Source organism: Botryllus schlosseri, chromosome 4 (genome assembly GCF_051294905.1).
Source record: "Botryllus schlosseri isolate E-star chromosome 4, Bs_hap1, whole genome shotgun sequence".
Classification (NCBI taxonomy): domain Eukaryota; kingdom Metazoa; phylum Chordata; class Ascidiacea; order Stolidobranchia; family Styelidae; genus Botryllus; species Botryllus schlosseri.
The window spans coordinates 4,197,813-4,220,744 of record NC_137239.1 but is presented as its reverse complement, the minus strand read 5'-3'; the positions used below and the strand labels follow the sequence as shown (position 1 = coordinate 4,220,744).

Sequence of the window (22,932 nt, the reverse complement as noted above, 5' to 3'; positions counted from 1 at the left end):
TAGCTCATTTGATCTGTCACGTCTCGGGCATCGCATTCTTTTGGCTCTTAACCCACCATGGTGTACACCAGAGGTCTCAAACTCAAATGTGCTCGCGGGCCAATTTTCTACTTTCTATGGTGGCGCCACGGGCCGCAGCACCAATAATAGGGGATTCATTGTATTTCGGAGCAGGCCTAATCAGACGAGACCTTGCAGACTGACATGTAAAAATGTGATTTAGTATTGTGAATTCACGCCTGGCACGAAAAAATAACATCTTCGATATTTGAATAAAATTGTTGCTGTACTTGTCATAGTTTGTCAAAATAATTAGTTGTAGACACCATGCAAGAGTACAAATGCATCAAGACATCGTAAAAGCTGTCGGCTGTCGAGATATAATTTTGCAGCGAGCTGACATTTGACGTGCCGCAATTATGGGTAGAATTTTAGAATTTTACAAAGATTGATATGATATCAGAGCATTGGAGCAGTACAGCCTAATCCGGGTTTCGGGCATACAACTGATAACTAAGCTATTGATCATGTCATTACCAAAGTCAAATTAAATCAGCGTTAGATTTACCTTCGAATATTGTAACAGATCAATAATAACTTGAATATAATGATTACTGTGACAAAGCAATGGAAATGTCCAATCGCCGAAGAATCCATTTGTGCTACAGCTGTGAAGCGTAGGCCACGGCTACTTTGTACTCGCCACATTGAATTGACGATAATAACACGGACAAAGATGCCCAAGATGACACAGGATGTAACAAACTATACATCAAGAGGGCAACATATTGCCACTGGTTGCCATACCGACCTGCTTATATATCTAAATAATATGATGGTATTTTACTATTTTCCATACCAGTTTGACAATTGTTGTGTCCGTGGTTGTACCAAGTCACGGCTTTGCGCGTCGCAAAAGTTCTTATCTGATTGTATCTTTTGACGCAACTCAACTCGAGTGATTTTTATTTTATCACCCTTTGAGTTCGAGTTTTTACAAAAGGTAGCGACCAAGTCCAAATCACAATTTTCAGTACGAATCATCAACGGGTCGTGTTTAACCATCATAAACAAGTAATGTCACGTAGGCTAATAGGTAATCATCCACTGCGTCGTAACTTTATAAAGTGATGTAATAGTGAAGTTTGATGAGAAGTTTCACGCTTCTAGAGTAGTTTTAGAGCAGGCTTCAACTTCTCAAGTTAAAAAAATTAATTGGTAGTTAAATATTGTCGAATACGTCGAAATCCAAAATGCCCTCGCGGGCCGCGTGTTTGAGACCTCTGGTGTAGACTATGTTACGGCTCTTCAAGATCAAACTCGATTTACGTATTGCGACGCTACCGGTAGTGAACGCGTACCACAACCAAATCCACACTTGTACATCCTTCAATATATTCGTTGACTAAAGCCAAGGCGCATGATTCGTCTTATAGCAGTGGAAATACGGAAGTGAAACGGTAAACTAAAAGTTACACAAAAACTCAATCAATACTAGCCTACTGTATCCTATCTAACAATGCAAATCTTACCAATTTATTCCGGCAACATTCCTAAACTAACATCACGCATCACGCATTTTTAAAGTTGTCACTGCGAAAATGCCTTCGTTAATTATATTATTGATGAAAAGTGGAGCGACGATTTTCCCCTGTGAGGTCAGGTGCGTCACCTCACGAAATCGGTTGTCCGATCGGTATACCAAAATGTGGGAAAACAGATTGACAAGTATGTACCACACGATAGAACATACTCTGTGACATGAGACAACATTTCGGGAATGATCAGTAGATTTACGAATGTTGCAGCGATTTTGAGCTCGCGCGCCCTGTCGAATAAAAAGTTTCGAAGAAAATCATATCGATGACAGTGCATCAAAGAATGCTCGACTGTTTCAGGTACAGTACAATGGTCGCATAGATCAGTATCGCCACATCTAATTTTGTATAAATGCGCTTTCAGACGGCAATGACCTGAACGAAGCCGAAATATCAATCGTTCGTGGAGCCTATGTCGATGCATAGATGGAAAGTGGCCATCATTCAATGCTCTATGGAAATTTCGATAGTGACCTTATTTAATTGATATTTGGCGTTCCAGGTCGCTCTACAATATTTCCGTACTTTCGTTTCTGCCTCGGTTTGGCTAATCTCGTCTGGAAGTGTCTTGAGAATGGGTATTTTCGATCTCGGCCCTAGCAGCTTGACAAGCCAATTTGTCATATAACTCATTACCACCGATATCAGCGTGTCCCGGTACTCAGGCCACTTCAACGATTATGCCTCTCCGAATCGCTTGAGTCACATTCAAATATAACATTATGCTCGTGCTGTGACCGCAAGTTGGCCATAGCGGTCAGGTACGGTCAGGCTGCCTGATAAAATCAGACATCTTTGATGGTTTGAGGCATTCTGGGAGATCCATTTTAGAGCGTGGAGCATGGCTTGTGTTTGTATGGAAAAGATTGAATTTAAGGTAGAACATGTTCTAGCAAAGTTTATCATCAGTGACAGGATAGTAAATGCATAACCGGCACCTTCTGCAGATTGAGACGCGTCCGTGTCTATTTCATGTGCATCGTTCTAACGTTCGAATATGAAGTCCAGGACTATGGGTTTATGTGACGGCGGTGCAATGCTTTTTAATGATTTTTGCAAGATCAATATCAATGTTTTGTTATTGCATCAGCCATTGGGAGAAATCTGGGAGAGTTTTTCTTTCAAGGACAGGGTTATTCAGAGATGCGACATTCGTGGTGATGTTGAAGGTAATGAATTTTGTGTCCATGAGGCTGTATATCTTCTTCCAAGAGTCTTCAAGCACTCCTACTGTAAGGTGTTCATGAGCCTGGTAGCGTCTGAAGTGGTGGCGATAGTTAAGGCTAAGCTGTTTGTAGCGTAGGTGGAGAGTAAGTTCGTCACACGATGCTTCCAATGCACAAATTGGGCTGCAGCGCATTGCTCCACAACAGAGGCGGATAGCTTGATTTCTTATGGTACATAACATGCATTCATGCGGATCACGAGTGGGGTTTAAAATGCAATTTCCACCAAGTTTATTATTTTTACGGCGGATCTTTGAATATACGATTTGTGGGTGTGTTAGGTATAGAGTCGCTCTTTCTGGACAGAAATCACAGTTATTTGTTGGTTCTCGTTGCTGACATTTTATAGTGAATAAGTGAACTTTATATGGTATATAGTTAACAATGTGCTGCCATAAATTAGGCGTTTCATTTGAAATATATGTAACATTTTGATATAGTCAGATATAATCTTTTACTATATTCAAGAAATGTTTAGATCGATTTCATCGTCTTTGGCCCAAACGTCTGATATCGATTATGGTTCAATTACAATCGTCACAGATCGCCGTGAGATAGTCATGTTCAAGAAATACAAAACTATTTCGAATATTATTCTTTGCGCGAATACCTATTCCTAACACCAATAGGAAAATGATACCTTAATAAATCATTTTATTATTCACCAGCTCGATTTGTGAAGTTCTCGAGAATCGGTAACATTTTTGACCGTACATGTTTTTCCTTATTTTGTATTCATTAAACTGTGATGAAGAGAGTAATATAAATTTTCGATTCGAGAAATTCCGAACGAAAATGGTAATATTACGGGAAGATGACAATATTTCGAAAAAATGTCCACAGTTCAAAATACGCCAATATTCGTTTGCGCAGTCCGCCACCGAAATATATTGTTTTAAATACCGAACAAGTGCGTTAAGATAACGTTCGCACAATCGCTAATTCTAGACAACACTTGGTTGCGGCACGGCAACTGCAGTTCATCGCGCATGCGTAGAACGTTTTCGGATACAAATTATTTTATAACCGGATCATAAGCATTGTTATATTTTGTTATCTAACTGGGTGGATTTATCTCAGCTTCTCTTCCCAATGCGATCCGTCTTCGGATGCAGGCGGTGTCTTACAAACGCACACAGCGCAAGTCGACAGTGACATTCTAAATGACTGTGAACCGGAAGCGCAGGTATAATAAAATATCAATCGTCTTGCGGATGTAAAAAAACGATCAACGTGAATGAAGCATAATAAGATATAGAACTGAGCCTAAATATCAAAATATTAGTAACTGTCAGCAACGTAGCCTTTGCTACTATATGTGCTACCATATCCACTATTCGAAACTGTCTGTTCGGTGGGAACTGAAGGCAATATGTCACGGCGCGACCATCACCATAATGAACATTGTGTTTTTCAGAATTGAAGATTCTGATTTTACCCGAACAATTCACTCCGTAAAATCCTGGTTCACAGTTGCACTCGTAATACGGTTCTGTTCGCTTGCCTTCGCAAGTTCCTTCATTCCGGCAGGGATTGCCGTGTTCCACGCAATAATCGTCTAGAAAGAAGACATTTCAATATAACTAGAATGTTACGTAGCGATAGCCAAAAGGCGTTAGCACATATATGTATACTATTCCTTGGTGACTTTTCAATCAGATTTACGTGTTAGGACTGCAATTATTCTGGAGACCAAACCGTATTATTGATTATGGGAAATGATGGCGGAAACCGGTAACTTTGAGCTTATGCAAACCCATAGTGTTTTGAATTCACAAGTTTTTCAATCAATATCTAATCCTAATATTTGTTTCGAAATGCATGCATAATTACCTGCACTCACTCAGATCACAATACCAGTTATGATAAAAATTCCCAAATTGTTGCTGACGCATTTTAATCACAGTCAATCACTCGCTGACCAGTGGTTAGAAATCACAAGTGGCTTTTTTTATTCAATGTCATATGAAAAAATATCCAATGGACAAATTAAAAAAAAAATAGTACAGCACAAATGTTTGCAGGCATGTGTATGGTACGCATTGAGGGGGTTACTTCTTGAAAACAGACTTGTCATTGAGCTCTTACCTAATTGCTTGATATCATTTACTACCCGGATTGGTTAATCCGCAGTATATCGTAAATCCAGATTTCAGTACTATACTTTTAGGCCTGGACCCTACGATTTTCATTCGCTTGACATAGGTCCCTTGGACGGTAGACCGCGGCCTTCCGAAGGGTTCACGGACCTCAATTCGAAGATTTACCATTACAAAGTCGGTGTTTCCCTTCAAACAAACTCGTTGCAATGCTTGTTGACATTTCTATCTGAAACTTTCATTAAAATCAATATTTTAAAAAATCCTTATTTTGTGCATTTCAAAATAATAATTATTGGCAGTTTTGGCAGTTGTTTCCCAAAGTGCCAAAAATTAAATGGTCGGACTATATCTATTTAAGTCTGCCATATTCCTGTGTAACATATAACTGTCCCACCAAAACCACTAACTCTCAAGGTTTCTATGGACAGAACTTTAAATATGAAGATACTGATATTCAGCTTACTGCTACAACTTTCTCCGTAATATCCATCGACGCATTGACACGAGTATGTTGAATCGGTCTTAACGACACATGTTCCGCCATTTGTACATTCAGTGTCACAGTATTGCGCTGAAACAATTAATATAAATTTATCAGCTTCTTGGAGGTAGATAACTTCAGTATACAATCGAAGAGTATATTCATAATTGAAATGAACCCGAATATATTCGACTGACAAATAACATAAATGCAACAAACAAACAAACGGTTCCTTATTTGTAGTCAGTCATGCGTAAGTGAAAATGCCATGCCTCTGTTTTGTTGTTGGGGTTGTTTATTTTATATGATAGTATCGGGTACTAAGGCCTTGTTTACCCGTTATTGTCCGTTGCGGTTTATATTTATGTCCGGCAAAGAGAACAAATTTGTCCACGGTAACATAATTGGGGTATCAAATAGTGTAGTTTAGTGAATCAAGGAGGTATGCATAATGTTGCCTCTGCAATTGCTTTTAAATGGTCCAGTTTGTCACATTGTGGAGATTAGGTCACAAGCTCCGACTCACAAGTCAATTCGAGTCAATACAAAGTTTATCAATTTAGAACGCTGAGTCCAATGCTACTTCAACTTTAGCAAGCAAGAAGCTTAACTAGGGGGACAAGAAACAAACGCGTCTTCGAGGCATCCATATGTGATGGCTTTGCATCGCTTGTTCTATTGCGAAGATTAAAATATCATGTACGTTAGTTCTAAGGTATTACCCAGCAAAACCATCTTAAAAAGAAAGCTCACTCACCTGTACAATGAGTGTCGAAATAGCCACCCTTGCATGTGCAGAACTTCAGAGAGTTGTTATCTTCACTTCTGACGCAGTACTCATTTTGATTGCAATCTTCACTAACATTACATGCGGCTATTGGTACAACAAAGATAATTACTTATTATGATAAATATTGGATTATACTTTAGAGCAGGGGTGGCCAAACTTTTCAGCTCGCGGGCCGCATTCAATATATGATTACATTCCGGGGCCGCACTATGGTGAAATCGTATTCATAAACCAAAACGCAAGCTTTCATGCGATTTTATCAGTGGTTCCAAACCTGTGGTAGTGGTACGCGAAGGTCTTCCAGGTGATAGGCGAGTATATTCTTTTTTTTCGACCAAAGGGGAGTTATTAGTTCTGGTGTTTATTTACAATCTCTTGAATGAATTTTGTCGATAATATTAGTAGTTTCAGATATTGCTGTCAAATATTTATACATTCTCAGGCCATATGTTCAGAATAACAGACCTAGCTGATGAAGGGGGTGTCTTTAAACGCTTCGGCGCAAAATTAGTGATGATGCATTTTGTTGCATGATGTTATATTTCTTGACCTCTTATTGGAATTGTCAATATAGTAAAGTTTATTGGAATCGCTCTAAAGTACCAGAAATAACTTCATTCGTGAGACGCACACGATTCTAACTTGATATTTCTTTATGGCGTAACTTATGTAGGGAGTACGCGAGTACTGCATAAAACCACGAAATGGTACATGAGTGGGAAAAGGTTGGGAACCACTGGATTATATAAAGCAGTTGTTCTTAAACTATTTTGACTGCGACCCAAATCCGAGTTTTAGTGACATCTCGTGACCCACGCATTCCACATCAAATCGTATAAATTTTAAATATAACTATGCTACATTTTACCGGCAGACACACGATATGGAGCGCGCGCAGTCAGCAATCGTATGCAATGCAGCTCCATGGAACACGTCCGTCTCGACGCGCGTTCAATTGATGGTGTATTATTTCACCATACGGGTCGCATTTGTACTAATGTCTACTCAGACTATTCAGTTCGGACCATTTCGACGACCGGACATATCAATATCGATGGTGTTAGCTAGCCATAGCGACGGTCATATTGGCCAGTGTTTTATCGCCGCCAATCTTTTTAGCACCGCACTGTACCAGTTGAAATAATGCCCAAAACTTAATGCCTTCATGTGTCCTGATGCGTAGGGTGTTGGCCTCGCAAATAGTCCCGCACGAGATCGTTGCACACCTTTACATTGAAGCATCTTAACGGTGCCCGACAGTGTTTTTCAGGGACAAAACAAGGTCGGAAAATAAATCCTGTTGTGAATTGAAACCAATTTATGTAATACAAAGATCGGCACATATTTATGATCAAGCCAAGTTGTTGCAATGACTTTTCCATATGTCTCTCTTATTGACCGATAGTAGCTAAGACAGTGTCCTCGGATATCTACAAACGATCCACCGTTTATACGACCCTTTCGTTTGTCCCTGACCGCGGTGCGAATGGCCGCCAGGCGATAAATGCCAAATCGTTATGTTTCATAAACAACAACAACAAATGATCCACAAGAAATCGCGCCACGCGCGAAGAATTTTTGTTGAAACTCAACAAAACACGTACTTATAAGCAGGGCTTTGGAGCCGGAGCCGGAGCCCGGAGCCGGAGCCTCGGAGCCGTCCATTTTCACCGGAGCTGGAGCCGGAGCCGGAGCTCTAAATAAAATTCAGCCGGAGCCGGAGCCGGAGCTGGAGCCCGTTATTTGAGGAGTAGCTCCGGCTCCGACCTATATCCTAAGATGCCATTATATATATGCAACAACCACATCTGCTGATTTATCATAATTAAATAGTATATTCATATTGAAATGAACCCGAATATTTTCGGCTGACACTCGTCAGGGGTAATCGTCAGCAACTAGTAGAGAATTGGAAAGAACATTGTATATCAACAATCGTATCACAAAATATGACGTCACCAGCATGAAATTTCGAATGAGAGAGCGTTCAATGTACTATTTTTAGGTGATACACGAACTCCTTTTGTTGACAGAGTTTTGGTTGGTGTATTTTGATAAAAGTTGATTCCAAGGCACACAAATGGAATTGTGAACGGCCTCGACCTACGATTCGAAATCGGTCATCTCGATAATTATTCGCACAAATCGGATTATCCAACAGATGTTTGCCGATGGCAGAATTAATGGCTTTTGATCGATCAGCATCAATCTTGAGTGGATGAGTTAAGGGTGAGCTTTTCACATCGCGTGACGCACGTGTTCTGATAAATCTGGGGACATGTTGGTTTATGCGGTCCTGCAGACGTCTTGACGTTCTTCCCACGTAGCCACAATCACAGTGGCACCTATATTCGTACACTGAACCCGTCATCAGCCGCGGCATGGAGAGGAAATTAACGCAATTCAACGCAGAAAAACGAACAGAGCCCACCGCACGAACAATAAAAGATGTTTATATCCATCTACCTTGGATTAGCCCCATTTTCACCCGCTTTGAAAAACAATTGATTTCTGCTGTCGGTAAATGTTACGATACAGTCAAAACCAATGTGATTTTTACAACAACACAACTGCTCCCTTCAACACGCAAAGACGTGCTTCCTGCACTTCAACAAAGTAATGTAGTGTACGAATATAGGTGCCACTGTGATTGTGGCTACGTGGGAAGAACGTCAAGACGTCTGCAGGACCGCATAAACCAACATGTCCCCAGATTTATCAGAACACGTGCGTCACGCGATGTGAAAAGCTCACCCTTAACTCATCCACTCAAGATTGATGCTGATCGATCAAAAGCCATTAATTCTGCCATCGGCAAACATCTGTTGGATAATCCGATTTGTGCGAATAATTATCGAGATGACCGATTTCGAATCGTAGGTCGAGGCCGTTCACAATTCCATTTGTGTGCCTTGGAATCAACTTTTATCAAAATACACCAACCAAAACTCTGTCAACAAAAGGAGTTCGTGTATCACCTAAAAATAGTACATTGAACGCTCTCTCATTCGAAATTTCATGCTGGTGACGTCATATTTTGTGATACGATTGTTGATATACAATGTTCTTTCCAATTCTCTACTAGTTGCTGACGATTACCCCTGACGAGTGTCAGCCGAAAATATTCGGGTTCATTTCAATATGAATATACTATTTAATTGTATATTGAAGTTCTGTACCTCCAAGAAGCTCTTCTGATTTATCATAATTGAACAGCAGGTCTGAATTTTAATACTGTGCACAGCAATGGCATAGAGTAAAAAGCAATCTAGTGCAACTATGATGTTGTCGACAATTGACAAGTATTCAGTATGACGTCACCAGCTGGCACGGCGGCACCTATATGTCTTCGTTGCTACATAGGATGTTCCTGACGACTGACAGGCTCTAGATTACTATAGATAACTAACCTATGGGTAGATTAGTAATCTATATAGACCAGGAATGGCCAACCTTTTCGGCGTAAGTGGCACATGCAATTGACGAACGAGTGTGCGGTCCACTAGCCGCGCCAAGCGGGTAAAATTATCTAAGTTTATAAATAAACTTGGTCAATATTATTACGTGAGTATTGCGGTTCTATTGTATACCGCCCACAAGGCTCAGTTTGCAAGGACACGACTATTCGGCGTCTGGTCACATCGATATCGAAGGTCTCCGATAATATGCGACAATCATGTTGTGCCTACATTTCACCGTCGACGATCTTTATGCGAGCGCAAACGCGAAAAGCATTTCTCCCGTAATTGCGAATACAGTTAGACTCAATCGGGTAAATTAGGCGTTTTTTTCATTTTCAGTAGGAGGTAGGCTACCTTGCAAGAAATCGTGTGACAATTAAACACGCGAAGCGTGAAGAAAAATTTCGCTACTATTTTAGTTTATTGTAATGTACGACGATTTACTAAAAATGTGACTGGACCCTGGATCTGCCAATGCGTCAGAAGTCGGAACTGATATTTTAGTCAGCAACATCCCAAGTGTTGCAGCCAGAGTTGTAATTTTGGGTTGGCATTGCGAGTTCACAATCTGAGCAATTCATTTTCAATAATATAATAGACAATTACCTCGCGGGCCACATTTGGCACGCGGGTTGGCCACCCCTGATATAGACAGGCCCATTCGATAATTTCAGAGCAGGAGCCGGAGCTGGAGCCGGAGCAGTGGTAATAATGCGGCTCCGGAGCTGGAGCCGGAGCTAATGTATGATAGAAGAGAGCTCCGGAGCCGGAGCTGGAGCAGTTTAAATTTACGGCTGCTCCAAAGCCCTGCTTATAAGATAGCTCTGATGCCATCGCGACCAAAAATTATGTCCTTCGCGACACATACTTTCAGAACCACTGATATAAAGTAACCGAAGACTTGGAGATAATACATATGTACATTAAAATAATTTAAATGTTGATTTTATTATAACACACATACGTCAGAAACATTACCGAGATTTTATAAACTGGCCATCCTGAATCAATTGGTCAAAATAAGGGACGAAAGTAGGTTGTGGCGATTCTTAGAATATGATGAAAATTTGAACATGTGAGCATAGATTGACTTATAGATATGGCGATTCCGCGTTTGTTCAAGCTTCAGAACAGACAATGCTGACACCAGCATGTTACATTTTAATGGGTTTCAGGAAAAAGCAAACTTTAATCAAGTCGCACTAGTAATTTGATTCTTAACTGCAAATTTTATCAATATTTGTATTACGTTTCTCGATGCCTTCGCCGGCAGCACGCGGCCCGCGGGACATAGTTTGCCCACCCATGCTTTAGAGCAGTGGTTCTTAACCTTGCCTCCAGCGCCCCCCAAGGGGCGCTGGCGATTTTGAAGGGGGCGGAAACGCTCAGGGGGCGATATGGGGGGCGCTGGGCTCAGGGGGGCGATATGGGGGGCGCTGGAGAAAAATGGCTCCGCAGTAGATGATGTGGTAGTAGGACATATCCTTAATGAGTATTCAGAGCGAATTAACACCGAAAACTTCGTTATATATAGCCTACAAAAGACATATAGGTTTAATTGTCCATGGGCGCCTAAATGACTGGCATCGAATGTTCCTGTCTTGGCAATCTGAACCTCAGAAGAAGAATTCCATCTGGCTGGGAAAAATTATATGCCAGTGAAAAAACACCAATTTGAAATCGTGTGTGTCTTTTAGTTTAGTACGATTGGGCGACAGGGATATATAGAACTAGATATCCTTGTTGGGCGATTCTATAATTTTTGATATAGCAGACAGGAGGTCACGAAATAACATCATACAACAAAGTCATACCAATGGGTCCGCCCGCCCGAATATGTTTAATTATTAGTTACGGGCCCGACAGTTTCCAAGACACCTCAAAATGTTCCCTCTACGTTTTGACGAGTCTGCGCACACTCACCAACTCACTGCGCAGACCCTTGGACAACAGTGCGTAACGACTAAAAAAGGTCATAACGTCGGATTTGTTGTGTGCAACGTAGATTTTCTGTGCGCAGAGACTGTGTCAGCACTGCGCACGTGCGCAGCTTAGAGGGAACATTGCACCTCACTCAGCTCTACCGGTAAATCTGGTAACGTGAGCAGAGAGGACAAGAAATTGATAGCAATATATATGCAATTCCCGATCTTATTGATCGATTTTATCATGAATTATCGAAAATTTTCGCGCTTCGCACTGGCTCGTTAAACAGTACAGCTGATTTCGTGGCAAAAGCGAACAACGTGATGGGGGCGGTCGGTTTTCACCCTATGGCAGCCCAAGACCCAAGTTTTTTCGCGGGGCCTGACGAAGTGTCGTTTTTTTCCTGCCAATGGGTATACGCCCGAAGATGCATAATCATTATTGAGAGTCTTACCTTTTCAATCACACATCGCTCAGCTCTACCGGTAAATCTGTTTACGTGAGCAGAGAGAGGTTAAAAACTGATATCAATGTATATGCAATTCCCGATCATATTGACCAATTCGATCAATAATTAGTGAAATTTTTCGCGCTTCGCGCGTCTAGGCGAGAATAGCTGGCTCAGTAAATGGACACCCAATGTAGATGACCAGTATCAGCAAATAGCGGATAGCCAAAGGCGGGTCTTGGGGCGAAGCCACCAGGAAGTTTGGTTTATCACCCTATGGGGGGCCCAAGACCAACGTTTTCTTGGGGGGGGGGCTGACGAAGTGCTGTTGCGGCCCTGGTAACGAATTAATTGTACCTACGGGCACGCCCGAATATGTTTAATTATCAATTACGTGCCCTTTATTTTCCAATACAACAGCTCACTCAGCGCTACTGGTAAATCTGATTACGTGGGCTGAGAGGATAAAAAGTTTATAGCGACGTATATAGGGCCTATGTAATTACCACCTATTCATTCATACATTATAGAAAATTTTGGCACCTAGGGCGACCAGGCCACACAAATTTTGCTGATTATCGAAATCACGCTTCGGGTTTCTTGGGGGCGAAGCCCTCAGAAGTTTGGTTTATCACGCTATGGGTGCGCAAGGCAATCGTTTTTAGGGGGGTTGTCGAAGTGCTGTTACGGCCTCCCTATTACTCATTGTCTTTATTACGTTGCTTAAAATATGAGGTTGGGGGGCGCTGGAGCACGATAATCTTTGAAAGGGGGCGCTGGAGGAAAAAAGGTTAAGAACCACTGCTTTAGAGCAACACTCGATCATTCCCAGGGCAGAAGTTAATTTGGACCGCATACGTGAAAATTCTCATGAGTATTTTGAACGGTACCAAATTCCTCGTAGGCTATATCAAACTATGATTCTAGATGACGAGTATGATTTCGCGAAGTAAAATTGTAGGCATACCGATTAACTCCCCGACGAAAGTTGATTCGTTATTCAGGTATTGGCGGTCAGTATAACGAATTTCGGGGGTTCTGAGTATATTATGAATGAAGTTGACTTCGATTGTATGACATCATGTATAATTCTCGGGTTCAATATCATAGGCAGCTCTCCCATCATTTTTGCAACTTGGATTAAATCCAATTTAAAATAACGCGAATACAAAAACATCTACCCTGATCCCGTTTCTATATATTAATTCAAGAGTCAACCCCCAAAGTACCACCCGGACTCATATAAGCATCAATCAACAAGAAATACACTAGATGTTGTTAAAGTAAGAATGCTACATATGTTACAAGAGGGTGGTGAACAATCACAATATCAATTGGCCAGATCTTTATATATATATATGATATTATGTTATATTTATAACAGTAACCAGCTGCGACAGTAAAACGATTCTGGGTCAGCACCTAACAATTTGCAGTAAACGATGGTACGCTAGCGATGGAGAGAAATAAACAAATGGTTTGCGAGTGACTCACTACATATGTAAATGGTTTATTTTCGAGTGCCTATTGATAGTCGTGAATGTTGAATCCGATGTTATGATTCTTACGACGATGCGATTCTTACGTGCACGAATAATAGTTTTCAATTAGTCACATGAAGTACGTAAATCGGGAGATCTTTCTCCGGTTCATTGGTGAGATCACGTTTGAAGTTGTCCTTTATTACTTTGGCAGTGGTTTTAGGATCGCTGCACCGGTCCCGCGTAATGTAACTGGGTCTTTGGTAATAAATTATCATGTTCCTACCATAAACTGCAATGTTTTGCTGGCTTTATGTGAAATATCGTATCGGACATACCTCGGTCTCTGTTTGCCTACCACCCATTGTACCACCATCCAAGTTTTTGGATAGAAACGTAGTATGATATCCCACATGATATATATTTTAATACTATTGTGTTCATTGTCAGTTATTTATAGTGGCATTTCTTCTCGTTGCCGTTAATTCTGAATTGTCATCATTCAGTCAAAGTGACATATATTTATTATAAGTCGAACCAGATAGCAACAATTATTGATTTGGCATTACTGTTTCAACCGATAGATGGACTACTTCACACAAAACCTGATACTCTTCGGCTGCTGCACAATGGCTCTCGCGACACGACAAAACGAGAGAATCGCGCCTGTCTGTAACAAAACCATGCACACCGCGTCGCCAGACTACACAACAAAGCGTCGGCGAGTGGGCTGCGCAACTTTGTCGCGAGTTGCGGGCCCAGTCGCAGTAGAAAATATGCACGCGTTCCAATTTCGACGGTGCTGTTGCAATCTTTTCTAATCGTTTAACTTCCTAATTTAACAATATCGTGTACCAGATGCGTACTTTATCTTGGGTTACACGGTGAAGGCTGTGCGGGATTGTAGCAGTGCGCTCTATGGTATCTAACAAGCCCAAAAAAACAATGATTCAATCTCAAGTTGATAACTCAAAGTTAGAAGAACGAAATGAAGATATATTTGATAATTAGATCACTATATGTTCACAATACAAGATGAATAACATAGAACATGACCGCTAGCCCGCCAATACCACTGATATGCTTGACATTACGAAAGTACCGGTAGGCCAAGAAGAGTAGGCCTATATATTATAAAGATATCTGATTGATGGACTTTGTCAGAGCGTTTCAACGATTAGACGCCTTCTCGTTAATATTCTTTGTATCTTGGGTACTGCCAATTGTGCATCTGCGTCTTGAGTTGAAATAATAAACTAAGTTTTTGAATTTCAGAATATCTTAGATCCGTTATGTTGTATTCCGTATCAAAATTCAGGGCATCAGCTAAATGCTGTCACTGTCAGTACTCATAGAAAACACATATGTATAGGAAGTATCTAGATGTGTTCTCCAATAGTAATAACCAAGAACCTATACTGTTACGAATTCGTTAAGTTGGTGCAGAGCAAATACGTTACGACTCCCTGCCCCAGTATGCAGCAGAACGCAACTACCGCGATCGTGAGCGCGACATGATCGGGGAATTACCTGTTTTAGTCGTGTCGCAAAGCCAGGTGCAGCAGCCTTTTGCTGATTTTGAACCCAGTCTTTCTAGATCACTGGTTAAGAAGTATGTATTTTGACCCGTATTTGTCAATATTGATGATATCATTGACTGGAATGATTTCAGAAAAGTGACCGTGACGCACATCAATTCAATATCTTTTTATTTGGTAAAATTTATTGCCTTTATTTAATTTCCGTGTAATAAATCGACATATAGCTGATGGAGATTTACTCAGTTTACAAAGAATGCTGCATAAATTATAGTAACCAACTAGCAATGTCTATTTCGATCTTAGAAGAATGCTTACTGAATTGACAGATGTACCTCCTCCTTGTTCCTTCGCAAGCATGTTGTTGCCAGGTAAGACTCAGGTGCACAGAACACTTATTACCACCATTGTCTACGGTCTTTCTGAATATAATATAAAACTCTAACAACAATGTATTGTCAGGTCGGCTTACATGCAAAAACAAACATTTATTCCGATCGCTCAATCTACGATAGTGCAAACAGGTACCTGTAATAAACAGATTCGAATAAAATTTAATGTGTGTATCATCGAAAACCTGATTTTAAGAAATATGACACCGTTTCGATGTGCTTTCTCCTCTATTTCCCGCAATGATAATTAAGCTCTGTGTTCCAAATTGAATAGTATGACCCCTCATAATAAACTGATAATTTTACAAGTGCGATACTTATGATGATGAGTTTTTATGAATTCATTCATTTTACACTTATAGTAAGGGCATTTTATGAAATATTTCACAAATCTGTGAACTATATTGTTACCAAACAATTTCTTCACCAATATGTCTTTCACGATCGCTTATAACATGTGTTAAAATGTTGAAGTTCCACTCTTGTGGGCAGTGGTGGCTTTTGGGGTAGGCGAGGTAGGCGGTCGCCTAGGGCCCCCCTCCTCAGTTTACGCGCTTTTTTCAACTATTTCGCCGGTTTACGCGCTTTTTTTCAAGTATTACCATTTTCCGAATAACCGCGGAATCCTTGTATCCATAAAGAATCTTGGTATTGTACCGTAAAGAAGGGTCATCAATCCACATATTTTTTGTGATCATTTTACGAATAACCACCAAAATCCATTCACCAATGTAGAATATGGTATCGTAAGCAGTTGTCGATCATTAAATTTCTGCACTTGGTGCAAGAGCTCACTTCGATTTTATAATCTCTATCCATTTTTCCATTAGTTAAAGGCCCCCTCCTACATTTACGCGAATGTTATCATTTTGCAAATAACTGTGAAAATACATGTACCCCTACCGTGAAAATATGTGTACTCATGTAGTATCTGGTACTGTAAACAGTAGTTGATCATTAAATTTCTGCATCCGCTAAATAGCTTACTTCGATTTTATGAGGCCCCCCTACATTTATGCGAATTTTCGTTATCATTTTGCGAATAACCGTGAAAATATATGTACCGATGTCGAATATGGTACCGTAAACACTCAGTCTATCATTAAATATATGCACCCGCTAAAATAGCTTACTTTGAGTTCATGAGGCCCCCCTGCCACATTTATGCGAATTTTAGTTATAATTTGGCGAATAACCGTGAAAATACATGCAGGCCTACCGATGTAGAATATGGTAGCCTACTATAAACGGTGTTCGATAATTGAATTTCTGTGCTTGTTAAAAGAGCTTACTTCGATTTTATGTCAATGAGGTCATATTATAACATGGAATGAATTATTACTGAATATAACTTCGTAGTGGCAGCAGTTTATATTTCAGTGCATCAAAATTTTCCACTATATGTTTGTGTGAGATTCTACTTGCTAGCTCTTGATGCCAGCTTTCATATGATATGTTAATTTCTAATGAAGCGAGTCCACACTGAGCCTGGATATCCAAAATATCAAAGGAAATAGTCATTTGAAAAGCCAATGAAAGCATGTAGGCTATTATAGCCTATATATTGTTGTTTACTGTGCCATTCTCATGACTCAACATATTTGTTGTGAATTAGGCCTTTTCTGAATGGAAATCCATTCTCAGGGTTGTCATGATTCGTTCATTTCTTGTCTGGCAGCTTCCTAAATACTCAAAAGTTATGTAGTATGGTGTTTTAGGCTGTTTGCAGGAATCTTAAATTGCAACTTTTCATTTTTTCAAGCAATTTTTTCATGCAGCTCACTTTTTACTGGAAATATTTGGTAGTATATGTAAATAGATCGCTTTATTATTTCACTGTCGTTTGAATTTGAGGTCATTTCAGATTTGACGTACAGTCAGGCTAGACCGCCGTAAATTATATTACCACTGGGTCAATTTTTTAAGGCCATTGATTGCGACAGTGCCTTGGATACGCATTGATTCGAGTATCTCATACCTTAATAATTTCAAGGAACTTATCCATAAATGTACCTTTTTAGTGTAACTCTAGTGAAAAATAAATGCAACTTTCCACGGATTTGACTGCAACAAAGATTTGCCCTAAGATCAGGTGTTGCATAAGACAATTTTGACCATTACATTCTTCTAATGGGCTAATGGGCAATATAAATATGACTCGGTAAACAGCATATTAAGTAAGGTGCACTCGTTAGTTGACAACCGTACATTTCATTAGCTACGATGAGTTTAGTATTACTCATTTAAAAGTTATGTCGTAATTTGTAGCACCAGTATCTCCTAATTACCATACCCTAGTCAAGTATCTGGTACAATGCCGCGAGTACATGCTAAATGTAAGTCAGGATCTCAGAAAATGATGTGGTTCAGATTCAGAAAGAAATGACAATGCAAATTTTGAACTGCTACACAAATATTTTAACCATCAATGTCAGCTCAGGAATGTTCTGCACAAATTGAGGATGATGCTGTTTTTCCAACAACTATAATGCCTTATGACTTGAATGATGTAACAGTGCTTTCAAATACGTATATGGTATTTGATTGTAGTGGTCTTTTGTCTATGCTATTTGTGGCATTTTAGGTTTAATCCAACAAGGCAAGTTCTTACAGATGTAACCGCTCGGTTCCGGAGCCATAATGACTCCGGACTATCTGGTTGCGAGACCAGTCATGCGTAAGGTAGCATGCGGCATTGGGAAAGAGGAAGTGATTGAAGTTAGTCTTTTGTTTGTAGTTGGGTTTTGTATGGAGTTGGTCTTGGAGTATCTTTGTGTGGAGTTGTTACTGTGTTAAGTCTTGGATTGGAAGTATTGATGTGTTTATTGTGCCTGCCTTCGTTGTAATATATCCGTCGAATCTGCAATGTGTCTCTGGGTCCAGTCGAACCTGAAGTAACTCAGCCGCATTCAGTTAGATAGCGAGGACTTCGACCGAACGGCTACAAATGGCGAGCACGCACCCTGATGCTGGATCCGGTATAGAGATGCCGCTTGCAGTAGGAGACGGACGCGGTGGACTTGTAGCAAGACATTTATTGAAAAAGAAAGAAGAAGTTGCACTTGCACGGTTTTTTAACAAGTTAGCAAAAGGAATGCTTGGGAAGGAAGCACCACAAATTGTGAAGTTATCTGACACTCGCGCTGTCGGGGAAATGGATAATGTGGCACGTGGTGGCTTGGAACATGTGTCGGTATGTTCGTCTGTTGGAAACTCTGTTGTTGATGTGTCCTTGGAAGAGGATTTTGAAAAACCGCATGTAGAGGAAATCGTTGAAAATGTGTTGGCATATGAGAGTAAAATGGATTCAGTGTCTGAAGAGACAGTTACTGCTCCTGTTGATTATATTGGATCTGAGATGGTAGTCATGGTACCATTGAAGTCGTGTGACGAGACAGATGATGATGACAGTCATGGTGAAGAAAGAAGTGAGATGGAACAACAATTGGCTGAGGATTGTGGAGATGAAAGTGCTATAGTGGCTTCGTCAATTGGGAACAAGGGCTTGGTTGGTCGTGAAGTAAATGTATTGGATATATTTGGTACTTTGAAGTTGTTGGTGGACTGTAAGCTAGCCATTGAACGTTTCAATGTGAATATAAAGGAGCCGTCACACCGTAAAGCTTTTCCTTCGAGAGATATTTGAATGAGATTGTGGGTCATTGGGATTCGACACCGGACTTGGACTACGCCCCTGATATTGAGATGTTTGAACTGTGATCTTGATTTGATAATGAACTGCTATTGTTGATGGGTATTGACACCTCGTGTCTTTGTTTCTGTTGTTGGCTTGGTTTTAGCGCATGGTGTTATGTTGTTGGAAACTGTCTGTGGCAAATGGTTGCTTTTACATTGTTGGTGGATTGTGTCTGTTGTTATGTATTGTTAACAGTTGAGTGAACTTTTGGAGATATTATGGTGGCCTTTGTGTTCTTGGTGGATCTCACGAATGTATTGTATTATTGGTGGTTGTAGGACGTTGTAACAAGCCTTGCTTGATTCTATTATTTTGTACATATTGTTGCCATTTTTTATACTTTTTGCATTTTTATACTTATTTTTTGTTTGTTTCATTTCTGCTCCTTCTTGTCGCTTGTGAGTGATCCTTGCTACTAGATCACTCAACTTGGGAACGGGGATGTGTAACCGCTCGGTTCCGGAGCCATAATGACTCCGGACTATCTGGTTGCGAGACCAGTCATGCGTAAGGTAGCATGCGGCATTGGGAAAGAGGAAGTGATTGGAGTTAGTCTTTTGTTTGTAGTTGGGTTTTGTATGGAGTTGGTCTTGGAGTATCTTTGTGTGGAGTTGTTACTGTGTTAAGTCTTGGATTGGAAGTATTGATGTGTTTATTGTGCCTGCCTTCGTTGTAATATATCCGTCGAATCTGCAATGTGTCTCTGGGTCCAGTCGAACCTGAAGTAACTTAGCCGCATTCAGTTAGATAGCGAGGAATTCGACCGAACGGCTACACAGACAAAAAGATTTTCGCTATAACTTACAAATTTCTCATTAGTGCGTGTTGTTTCGTGTGCGTAACTGTTTATTTACAAATTGCGCTGCTACTATAGTACCGTATGTCCAAATACTTCAAAGTTTGTTGTTGTTGCCATTGTTACAATGCGAATGTCATGGTTTGTGATTTTGATTGTTGCATCATACTTTGCCTTTTCGGTTTTGCTTTTAAATCTGTTTAAATCCCTTTGGTGTGCCGTTAACTCTTGAAAAGTGGCACCCGCAAATTCTTCGAGTGCAAGAAATAATATATTACAATGGATGTTGTATTGAAAGCTATATTCTTACTGATCGTGGAACTAGCTCTTCACAGGTTATAGGCTACCAGTGCTGATGGGTTCCTGTGGTATTACTGGTGTTGTACCACGTTGACGCACATTTTGCTCTATGCCTAATCATGCAACAAAACCTTCTAGGTAGAAAAAATATGGGCCCAATCCAGCAACTGGCTGAAACCTTGACGTGGTGTGCTGGCTTATTACTAATGTCAGCCGACAGCTTTCTGGATACACGTCCAATTTGGCGTGCAGTTGCCTTGGTATACTATTATGTCATGCTACATCCCATAATTCTTCTAAAAAGGTGGGTCTCGACACGCGCTATATTTCACTTGAGTCACTTGTTTTCAAATATGACAAATAGTACTTTGGCATGGCATTATAATTATTTTATATGGTTAAAGTTCTATCATGATGTACACTGTGCAGACAATGTACTACGGGAACAGTGTAGACGAGGTGTACAACAATAAAAGCTTCGTTCAACGTGAGTGTGGGGGGTTGCGATAATGTAGATAAGGGGGCCCCACGGAAGTTTCGCCTAGCCCCCCCCCCCCCCCCCCAATCGTAAGGTCACCACTGCTTGTGGGAAACCCAGAAAAAAAAAGCTATTAAATTTGACAAATTTGAAAAAAATTAAAAAAATAAAAAAAAGTGAATTTTTTTTATCGGCGTTAAGTATCTAAGGATGGGTAATAATGGTTTTTCATGATTCTCAATTGAATATTAAAATTTAAATTTTACTACAGACTGTTTTGTGGAAATAAATATAAAAGTAATGGCACTGATGGCATAGTTATACCGCGATAAGTACACCATTCCGTAATTCGATACCGAACGATTCAACAAATGCTGTATACAGTAATGCTTGGTAAAACACACATATATAGGCCTAAAACCAGTACAGTAATAATACAGTACCAAGCAATGCAGAAAGGGTTAAAACGGTATTTCTGTATCAATCCGTTTTGTAAGATAGACGCAATTGTACCGTAGTAAAAAAGCGACTATGAACCCAGCACGGCCTTGTGTAAGATCACTGTCAATTGTTACTGAATCGATCGTCGCTGTTTCACCATAATTTTATATCCTTGGCTCATGGATCAGCCTCTCATCTATCCAGGTAACACACTATGAGCAGCGGTTTGGGTCATTAAAGCCTACGATCTTGAGTTTCAACATTCCGACTGGGATGGCCAGAGGAAGAGAATCAATGCCAATGATGCATGCCCGTAGTTTAGTCCAAGAGCAACACGGAGAAAGCGTATAGGATACGATGTAAACACTTTGCGCGATTAGTAAACGTTAATAAAAAATATGGAGGACTGTAAAAATGCCATATTGTGTAGCTTTATTTCTGGAAATTGAACGCATTACTACACTTGCTTTAATACTTCAACATGTATGTTATCCAGGCAAAAGAACTGATATTAATTAGAACACAAAGTATATGATACGGGGAATTGAAATTGAAATATATATACTACTTCTAAAAACGGAAAATGAATTTAATGTCTTTAGTCCAGAAAGTTTCAAATTCAAAGGTAGTATGCTAAAACAGCTCTAAAACTAGAAATAAAGTGTCAGAGTCCACTTTTCCAGATTTGGACACGCCATGGACATGCTACATTACGATATGATGAGTAAATGCTAGATTGCGAAACATCAATTTCAAACGTTGTGATGAGCCATATATAGTGTGGTGAAATATTTCACATGGGCGAAGGGCGACAATGTGATGTGAACGGAACCACGCCAACCATTTACCTAAATTATATTCAACGATTCTTCCGTGAAACCATGCTGGTTATACCGTATCCACTGCGTGCGAAGCGCGACGAAAATTCTTGGCTCAACTTTTATGAAAATTAAATGTTGATACTCCGTGAAAACAGCCCCGAAATTCCTCAGGCTATCTTCCTGATTGGAGGATTGAACTACTTCTACATGACAAACTGAAAATAGCGAAAAGGAAGTAAGTAGGTAGATCACAAAATATTACGAAGTAGAAGTAGCGAAAATAAGATCTATTTGAGTAAGAACCAGAAGTAGAGGAAAACTACTTGAGTACCTCGAAAAAGTAGAACTACTTCGTTACTGACCACCTCTGGTTGTTTGTAATTCGAGTTTGTAATTGTGAATGTCACATCCACAATAGCTCATTTCGCACCGTAGATCAGGAAGACAATGTGTATTTGAAAACTGCGTTTTTAAATGGGCGTCGTCATGTCTGCTATGCTCTTTGAATGATTACATGGCTGGCAAGAACAATCCGACCGCACATGAAAATATGGCTCACATATTTGTTCGCCTGGGGTCAAATTGACCCCGACCTTAGTGATCTAGGGTTAATATTACCATGCATGTTTCTAGATCTTTAAGTACTTTACCATTATTCACGAATTTCCGAGCACTCGTGAAATGCGGATGCGAATACCAATGCCATTCTGAAACTGGAAGACTGGTCCACTGGTGTTCTACCACCATACCACCAATGTGAATTAATATTCTGCCTCAAGCTAATCAACGATCAAAAACCAGCAATAGATCTCTGTCGTTTATATGCTTTACATTGCTTTCAGAGTAATAAATTTAGATGGATGATCGGATATATATTGTGTCACTTCAAAATCACTGCTAAGGGGAGAATCAGCTGCTTGTGCAGGTATAGCAGAGTTCTCCATATATTTTCTGGT

General features: G+C 40.2%; 2 protein-coding genes across 2 annotated transcripts in view; one reads left to right on the top strand and one right to left on the bottom strand.

Moving 5' to 3' along the window:
• Positions 1 to 22,932, bottom strand: part of LOC145437976 (uncharacterized) — a 574,293-nt gene that overhangs the window by 413,633 nt on the left and 137,728 nt on the right. The window contains exon 8 of the mRNA XM_080315344.1: positions 4,263 to 4,382. Within this exon, the coding sequence (XP_080171470.1) occupies positions 4,263 to 4,382 (120 nt within the window). The remainder of the gene's footprint in view (positions 1 to 4,262; positions 4,383 to 22,932) is intronic.
• LOC145437899 (uncharacterized) overlaps positions 18,058 to 22,932 on the top strand; it is a 63,406-nt gene continuing 58,531 nt past the window's right edge. Inside the window, exon 1 of the mRNA XM_080315286.1 lies at positions 18,058 to 19,703. Coding sequence (XP_080171412.1) covers positions 18,391 to 19,089 — 699 coding nt within the window. The 5' untranslated portion in view covers positions 18,058 to 18,390 and the 3' untranslated portion in view covers positions 19,090 to 19,703. The remainder of the gene's footprint in view (positions 19,704 to 22,932) is intronic.